General features: G+C 50.2%; 1 protein-coding gene across 1 annotated transcript in view; it reads right to left on the bottom strand.

The window, feature by feature from the left end:
* Nucleotides 1-4,606: 4,606 nt before the first annotated feature.
* clrn2 (clarin 2) overlaps nt 4,607-8,806 on the bottom strand; it is a 10,021-nt gene continuing 5,821 nt past the window's right edge. The window contains exon 4 of the mRNA XM_045219711.1: nt 4,607-8,806. This exon is cut by the window's right edge and continues 53 nt beyond it. Within this exon, the coding sequence (XP_045075646.1) occupies nt 8,588-8,806 (219 nt within the window). The 3' untranslated portion in view covers nt 4,607-8,587.

Genomic DNA, 8,806 nt, shown 5'->3' with positions numbered 1-8,806 from the left:
CATACAGAAGACGCCTTCGTCCAATGACTTAACTCTGTGTAATGGCACTGAGTCACCAAGGGCTAGGTAGCTTGTTTTCTAGCCTTTATGAAACGTACTTTTCTGGCGTTCCAGTTGTTTTGTGCCGTAGAAAAGTAGCGACAGCGGTGTCTCCTCGTACCCCACAACACCGCTCGACTTAACATCAGCATCGTATCTGTTTTTTTTATTTTTATATACCGTTCTCGGGAAAATGAGATTTATCAAAGTACTACTGTAGCTTAACATGTGTATCTGGAAGGTTGCCTTCCGACCTTAAACTGTCGCATAAACTGTTACGTCAATAGTAAGCGACTCCATTCTTCGTCTTCTTCTTCTGTGGATTTTCTATAGCGGTTGGCAACCAACTTTAAGGTGCATTACCGCCACCAACTGGACTGGAGTGTGGACCAGAGACCGCGAAGTTCTAAATCCTACCCAATAATCTCGTCTCCCTAAGGAAACGAAATACATAATGAAATACTACATCCCCTGAAGATTTCCCCAGCAGTTCACTTAATCCTGGCTCTTCAACCCCGTTACTCCTCAAATCTAATAACAATCGCTCCTTTTCTCTCACATATTTCTGGCACTGAAATAGAACATGTTCCACTGTCTCCATCTCCTCCTGACGGGTGATCACACCTCCCAGTCGGATGTTTCCCCTGCCAATTTCTATGTACTATTGAGCCTCGTGTGTCCCAGTCTCAGCCTTGACTACACTGTCCTCCCTTCTCTCTCTGGGCCTGAGGACCTCCCTGACCCCACCTGTTCCTGGATCTTATCCAGTCGTCTTCCCTTTACACTCCCTGTTCCACAACTCTTCCACTTATTTCTAACCTCTGTTCTTATTAACCCCTTGGCTTCTGCTTTACTGATTTGACAATTCCATCTCAACATTAGGACGTTTAAGAGCCTGCGTGGCGATAACATCCACCTCCTCATTCCCCTTCTCACTCCCACATGAGCTGGTGCCCAGAGGAACCTCACAATACCTAACCCTAACCCTAACCCTAACCCTAACCCTTCCTCATTCCCCTTCTCACTCCCACATGAGCTGGTACCCAGAGGAACCTCACAATACCTAACCCTAACCCTAACCCTAACCCTAACCCTAACCCTAACCCCTCCTCATTCCCCTTCTCACTCCCACATGAGCTGGTACCCAGAGGAACCTCACAAATACCCCCCATCTGTCTCACCCTAAACAAAACACTGCAAAACCTCATACAATACATCCTGTCTGCTCTGAGACACAAATGAAATGTAAGCTCATCAGGGCTGCCCAGGAGTCAGAGCAGATGACTACTCTGTCTGGCCACACCTCCTCCACCCACTCTGGCCACACCTCCTCCACCCAGTCTGGCCTCATCTCCTCCACCCAGTCTGGCCTCATCTCCTCCACCCAGTCTGGCCACACCTCCTCCACCCAGTCTGGCCTCATCTCCTCCACCCAGTCTGGCCTCATCTCCTCCACCCAGTCTGGCCTCATCTCCTCCACCCAGTCTGGCCTCATCTCCTCCACCCAGTCTGGCCTCATCTCCTCCACCCAGTCTGGCCTCATCTCCTCCACCCAGTCTGGCCTCATCTCCTCCACCCAGTCTGGCCTCATCTCCTCCACCCAGTCTGGCCTCATCTCCTCCACCCAGTCTGGCCTCATCTCCTCCACCCAGTCTGGCCTCATCTCCTCCACCCAGTCTGGCCACACCTCCTCCACCCAGTCTGGCCACACCTCCTCCACCCAGTCTGGCCTCATCTCCTCCACCCAGTCTGGCCACACCTCCTCCACCCAGTCTGGCCACACCTCCTCCACCCAGTCTGGCCACACCTCCTCCACCCAGTCTGGCCACACCTCCTCCACCCAGTCTGGCCTCATCTCCTCCACCCAGTCTGGCCTCATCTCCTCCACCCAGTCTGGCCACACCTCCTCCACCCAGTCTGGCCTCATCTCCTCCACCCAGTCTGGCCACACCTCCTCCACCCAGTCTGGCCACACCTCCTCCACCCAGTCTGGCCACACCTCCTCCACCCAGTCTGGCCACACCTCCTCCACCCACTCTGGCCACACCTCCTCCACCCAGTCTGGCCACACCTCCTCCACCCAGTCTGGCCACACCTCCTCCACCCAGTCTGGCCACACCTCCTCCACCCAGTCTGGCCTCATCTCCTCCACCCAGTCTGGCCACACCTCCTCCACCCAGTCTGGCCACACCTCCTCCACCCAGTCTGGCCTCATCTCCTCCACCCAGTCTGGCCTCATCTCCTCCACCCAGTCTGGCCACACCTCCTCCACCCAGTCTGGCCTCATCTCCTCCACCCAGTCTGGCCACACCTCCTCCACCCAGTCTGGCCACACCTCCTCCACCCAGTCTGGCCACACCTCCTCCACCCAGTCTGGCCTCATCTCCTCCACCCAGTCTGGCCTCATCTCCTCCACCCAGTCTGGCCACACCTCCTCCACCCAGTCTGGCCTCATCTCCTCCACCCAGTCTGGCCACACCTCCTCCACCCAGTCTGGCCACACCTCCTCCACCCAGTCTGGCCACACCTCCTCCACCCAGTCTGGCCTCATCTCCTCCACCCAGTCTGGCCACACCTCCTCCACCCAGTCTGGCCACCCTCCTCCACCCAGTCTGGCCTCACCTCCTCCACCCAGTCTGGCCACATCTCCTCCACCCAGTCTGGCCTCATCTCCTCCACCCAGTCTGGCCTCATCTCCTCCACCCAGTCTGGCCACACCTCCTCCACCCAGTCTGGCCACACCTCCTCCACCCAGTCTGGCCACACCTCCTCCACCCACTCTGGCCTCACCTCCTCCACCCAGTCTGGCCACACCTCCTCCACCCACTCTGCAGCCAATAGTACGGGCAACAACTCCCGTTGTGTAAACAGATAAATGATCCGTTGCTCTTTTTTCGTCACTGACACCTTTTAAACTCAGGAACACTAAAAGCTGCTCCTGTCCTCCCCGTTTTAGGGTCCTTAGATCCATCTGTGAATTATATTCAAGAAAGCATAGTATTGTGTTCTTAAAATGTTCACTTACAACTGAATCTACTCCTTCCTCGACATCTCTTACCCTCTCAAGCAACCCTAGATATATCACTGGCTGAGGGAGAAACCAAGGTGGGATAGCAGGAAGAACCACAGAGGGGCTGAACTCCCTCCAAAACAACCCCATCTCTCTCGCCATGCCACTGCATATCCACCCAAAACTTGTATTCAGATTTTGTTTATGTTCCCAGCACTCTAGGAGGACCTTTTTTTATAAGATGTGAAACCTTATGTCTTTGTAGATTTACCCAATATGTCACGGCTAGCTGTTGACTTCTTAACTCTAACGGCATCTCTCCCAACTCTGCCTGTATCGCTGCCACCGGGGAGGTCCTGAGTGCTCCACAACGTATTCTTAGGGCTTGGGCCTGGATAACGTCTAGCTTTTATAAAGATGTCTGAGCTGCTGATCCATATGCTACGCTTCCATGATCGGGCTCCCGAGTGGCGCAGCGGTCTAGCTCCCGAGTGGCGCAGCGGTCTAGCTCCCGAGTGGCGCAGCGGTCTAGCTCCCGAGTGGCGCAGCGGTCTAGCTCCCGAGTGGCGCAGCGGTCTAGCTCCCGAGTGGCGCAGCGGTCTAGCTCCCGAGTGAAGCAGCGGTCTAGCTCCCGCTCCCGAGTGGCGCAGCGGTCTAGCTCCCGAGTGGCGCAGCGGTCTAGCTCCCGAGTGGCGCAGCGGTCTAGCTCCCGAGTGGCGCAGCGGTCTAGCTCCCGAGTGGCGCAGCGGTCTAGCTCCCGAGTGGCGCAGCGGTCTAGCTCCCGAGTGGCGCAGCGGTCTAAGCCACTGCATCTCAGTGCTTGAGGCGTCACTACAGACCCCCTGGTTCGATTCCAGGCTGTATCACAACCGGCCCGTGATTGGGAGTCCCGTAGGGCGGCGCACAATTAGCCCAGCGTCGTTTGGCCGGTGTAGGCCGTCATTGTAAATAAGAACTTGTTCTTAACTGACTTGCCTGGTTAAATAAAAATGACCTTAACAGAGCTATATATATCATTTTCAATGCCATTCTATCTGCGCCCCACTCCATTCCTGACAAGCAACGCAACGCATCACATTCAATATTATCTTTCCTTTGACAACTACTCTGTTAATCACGTCATTCGAGCGTCAAACCAGACCCCCAGTAACCTACACCCTCCCACCCTCTCCAGATTCCTTCCATACAACTTCAAGTATATTTCCTCCCCAACCTTCCTTCTAGAGAAAAACACAGTCTGTTTACTCAACTGAAAACTTGAAGCCCCACATGAGGGACCACTACTTGACTTCACTAATCGCTTCCTGAGCTCTTCTGGCTGTCTGGGTAATATTTCTGCAAGCGACTCCAGCTGTCTTTTTTCTTCTTTGGATTTTTTTGTTAAAAAAAGTACTCTGTCGCCACCTACCGACGGTCTTGAGAAACAACACCAAATGATTCTCCACAGAAACCAAACCACGGAACATTTTAGATTCTTATTAAACAACATTTATTAACAATTAACTTTCATATATATATACACATTAGATGTACAAATATGTTACATGTTGACAGCGCTTGGAGGTGGCAGTTGAGAGGGAATAGGTAACAGACAACATTATGTAATGTAGTCCATGTCCCATTGACAATAGGGTTGGGGTTCAATTCCATCTAAATTCCAGTTCCAATTCTAAATGTTCCAAATTGAAAAGAGTTTGAACAGAATTGGAATTGGACTATCGGTATACTTCCTGAATTAACTGGAAATTAACTGGAATTTACCCCAAACGTTGATAAAGACACTGCTAGGCTACAGGCTACAGTGTCCAGTGTCCTCCAGCAGTTTATGGTCTCACAAGACGCTGTTATAGACGGGTTGGTGGTTTAGCAACAAAACCGACGGGTGCAACAACTATGGGGCAAAACAGAAGGGGTTGTCTTAGATTGTTGATAACATATAAACTATATTTTGTCTCCAATGTTCATTAAAGACATAAATAAAGTTGTCTCTCAAATACATCGTTACAGTTGTTGGTTAGCTAGCTAGCTAGCGCATTTCTAGCCATATTAGCATAGACGCGACATCAGTCAAAAACACCTTAAAAACAAGACGTGGTGTCAAGAAGAAACCAGCTGAAATGACTCACCTACGATTCCCCACATGGGAGTTTCTTGTCATTGTTGCTATCCACCTGGGCCATCCAGAACCATAACAACACACAACCATTACTTACTGTGAGCTGGATGGAACTGTATGCATGCTACCCAATGATGCTGAAGTAAAGACATTCGTATGAACATTAACTTCCTCCTGTATTGAATAATCAGAAAACACGGTAGATAGACCCAGTGTAGTGTAGTGTAGATTACGGCTTCTACAGACAGTAGATAGACCCAGTGTAGTGTAGATTACAGCTTCTACAGACAGTAGATAGACCCAGTGTAGTGTAGATTACAGCTTCTACAGACAGTAGATAGACCCAGTGTAGTGTAGATTACATCTTCTACAGACAGTAGATAGACCCAGTGTAGTGTAGATTACAGCTTCTATAGACAGTAGATAATGGCCCAGTGTAGTGTAGATTACAGCTTCTACAGACAGTAGATAGACCCAGTGTAGTGTAGATTACAGCTTCTATAGACAGTAGATAGACCCAGTGTAGTGTAGATTACAGCTTCTACAGACAGTAGATAGACCCAGTGTAGTGTAGATTACAGCTTCTACAGACAGTAGATAGACCCAGTGTAGTGTAGATTACAGCTTCTATAGACAGTAGATAATGGCCCAGTGTAGATTACAGCAGGCTAGTAGATAATGGCCCAGTGTAGATTACAGCAGGCTAGCAGATAATGGCCCAGTGTAGATTACAGCAGGCTAGTAGATAATGGCCCAGTGTAGATTACAGCAGGCTAGCAGATAATGGCCCAGTGTAGATTACAGCAGGCTAGTAGATAATGGCCCAGTGAAGATTACAGCAGGCTAGTAGATAATGGCCCAGTGTAGATTACAGCAGGCTAGTAGATAATGGCCCAGTGTAGTGTAGATTACAGCTTCTACAGACAGTAGATAGACCCAGTGTAGTGTAGATTACAGCTTCTACAGACAGTAGATAGACCCAGTGTAGTGTAGATTACAGCTTCTACAGACAGTAGATAGACCCAGTGTAGTGTAGATTACAGCTTCTACAGACAGTAGATAGACCCAGTGTAGTGTAGATTACAGCTTCTACAGACAGTAGATAGACCCAGTGTAGTGTAGATTACAGCTTCTACAGACAGTAGATAGACCCAGTGTAGTGTAGATTACAGCTTCTACAGACAGTAGATAGACCCAGTGTAGTGTAGATTACAGCTTCTACAGACAGTAGATAGACCCAGTGTAGTGTAGATTACAGCTTCTACAGACAGTAGATAGACCCAGTGTAGTGTAGATTACAGCTTCTACAGACAGTAGATAGACCCAGTGTAGTGTAGATTACAGCTTCTACATACAGTAGATAGACCCAGTGTAGTGTAGATTACAGCTTCTATAGACAGTAGATAATGGCCCAGTGTAGATTACAGCAGGCTAGTAGATAATGGCCCAGTGTAGATTACAGCAGGCTAGCAGATAATGGCCCAGTGTAGATTACAGCAGGCTAGTAGATAATGGCCCAGTGTAGATTACAGCAGGCTAGCAGATAATGGCCCAGTGTAGATTACAGCAGGCTAGTAGATAATGGCCCAGTGAAGATTACAGCAGGCTAGTAGATAATGGCCCAGTGTAGATTACAGCAGGCTAGTAGATAATGGCCCAGTGTAGATTACAGCAGGCTAGTAGATAATGGCCCAGTGTAGATTACAGCAGGCTAGTAGATAATGGCCCAGTGTAGATTACAGCAGGCTAGCAGATAATGGCCCAGTGTAGATTACAGCAGGCTAGTAGATAATGGCCCAGTGTAGATTACAGCAGGCCAGCAGATAATGGCCCAGTGTAGATTACAGCAGGCTAGTAGATAATGGCCCAGTGTAGATTACAGCAGGCTAGTAGATAATGGCCCAGTGTAGATTACAGCAGGCTAGTAGATAATGGCCCAGTGTAGATTACAGCAGGCTAGTAGATAATGGCCCAGTGTAGATTACAGCAGGCTAGTAGATAATGACCCAGTGTAGATTACAGCAGGCTAGCAGATAATGGCCCAGTGTAGATTACAGCAGGCTAGTAGATAATGGCCCAGTGTAGATTACAGCAGGCTAGTAGATAATGGCCCAGTGTAGATTACAGCAGGCTAGTAGATAATGGCCCAGTGTAGATTACAGCAGGCTAGCAGATAATGGTCCAAACCGCCGGTTTGTGAAATGTTGTCTTTTCAAATATCACATAGCACAGGTTTTGGCCTCTTGGCTAGTACACATTTCAGTCCAGTAACCCGGCGGTCCAGTATCCCGGTGGTCCAGTAACCCGGCGGTCCAGTAACCCGGCTGGTCAGTAGCCCGGCTGGTCAGTCGCCCGGCGGTCCAGTAACCCGGCTGGTCAGTAACCCGGCTGGCCAGTAGCCCGGCTGTCCAGTAGCCCAGCTGTCCAGTAGCCAGAACCAGGGTGCTGGAGTGTCTAGTGTCATTGGGGCCAGCTTCCAACGCTCCTGCCAGTCAACATTACGAGTAGATGTAATCCAGAAGGGAGTTGAACCACCAACTCTCTGGTGCTATTGCCAGGGTTAGTGGGGTTAGTCCCACAGGGTTTGAACCCGGGCCCACTGGAGACTGTTAGCCTGCTGAGCTAAAGCCTAGACATTACCTCTAGGAGTCAACACATCCTCAGCTGTCAGACAAGGTGAGTCATTCACTGAACCAACTCTGAGTCATTCACTGAACCAACTCTGAGTCATTCACTGAACCAACTCTGAGTCATTCACTGAACCAACTCTGTTCCACTGTGCTCCACCGTCCATGGAGCAGTCAGTGTGTGTGTGTGTGTGTGTGTGTGTGTGTGTGCAACAGGTTCTCACAGGTTAAGTGTAGGCATTAATTTGGACTGGTAAAGGTTAGGGCTACGGTTTGAGTTAGAAATCTATAATAAACGCTGTGCTATCACCATCAATTAGCCTCACAGCTGGCTAGAGCATCGTGGGCAGGGATGACGGAGAGGTGGAATTCCTCAGGCTCCGGGGATCATTGGTTCAATCCCAGTACGAGGCTCCGGGGATCATTGGTTCAATCCCAGTACGAGGCTCCGGGGATCATTGGTTCAATTCCAGTACGAGGCTCCGGGGATCATTGGTTCAATCCCAGTACGAGGCTCCGGGGATCATTGGTTCAATCCCAGTACGAGGCTCCGGGGATCATTGGTTCAATCCCAGTACGAGGCAGTTGTTTTTTTGTTTTTTTTGTGAGCCGAAGAAGACATATCCCGACGTCCTGGAGACCTGGACAAACGTTGAATGTTGCAGTAGTCTTTAGTGATCTCGCTGGTGTGTGTGTGTGTGCGTGTGCATGTGTGTGTGCCTGCATGCGTGCATGCCTGTGTGTGTGTGTGTGTGTGTGTGTGTGTGTGTGTGTGTGCATGCCTGTGTGTGTGTGTCAGTACATGAGGACTTCAGCGGTGACGGTTGGCTGCTCGGCCTGTTTCTTGCTCTGTGGTTTGGGCAGTTTGATCCGGCTCATTGCCACGACAACACACACCACACCGTGCGTAGCAACGCTGGCCACACCCAGCCAGAAGGACCAATCCAGTCGCTCATCCAGAATGGAGAAACGGAAAAGAGTCTCCTGGTAGTTAGAGACACGTTCCGTTAACCG

The sequence above is a fragment of the Coregonus clupeaformis genome, unplaced genomic scaffold (genome assembly GCF_020615455.1).
Source record: "Coregonus clupeaformis isolate EN_2021a unplaced genomic scaffold, ASM2061545v1 scaf2656, whole genome shotgun sequence".
Lineage (NCBI taxonomy): Eukaryota > Metazoa > Chordata > Actinopteri > Salmoniformes > Salmonidae > Coregonus > Coregonus clupeaformis.
This window is presented reverse-complemented; position numbering and strand designations above follow the sequence as displayed.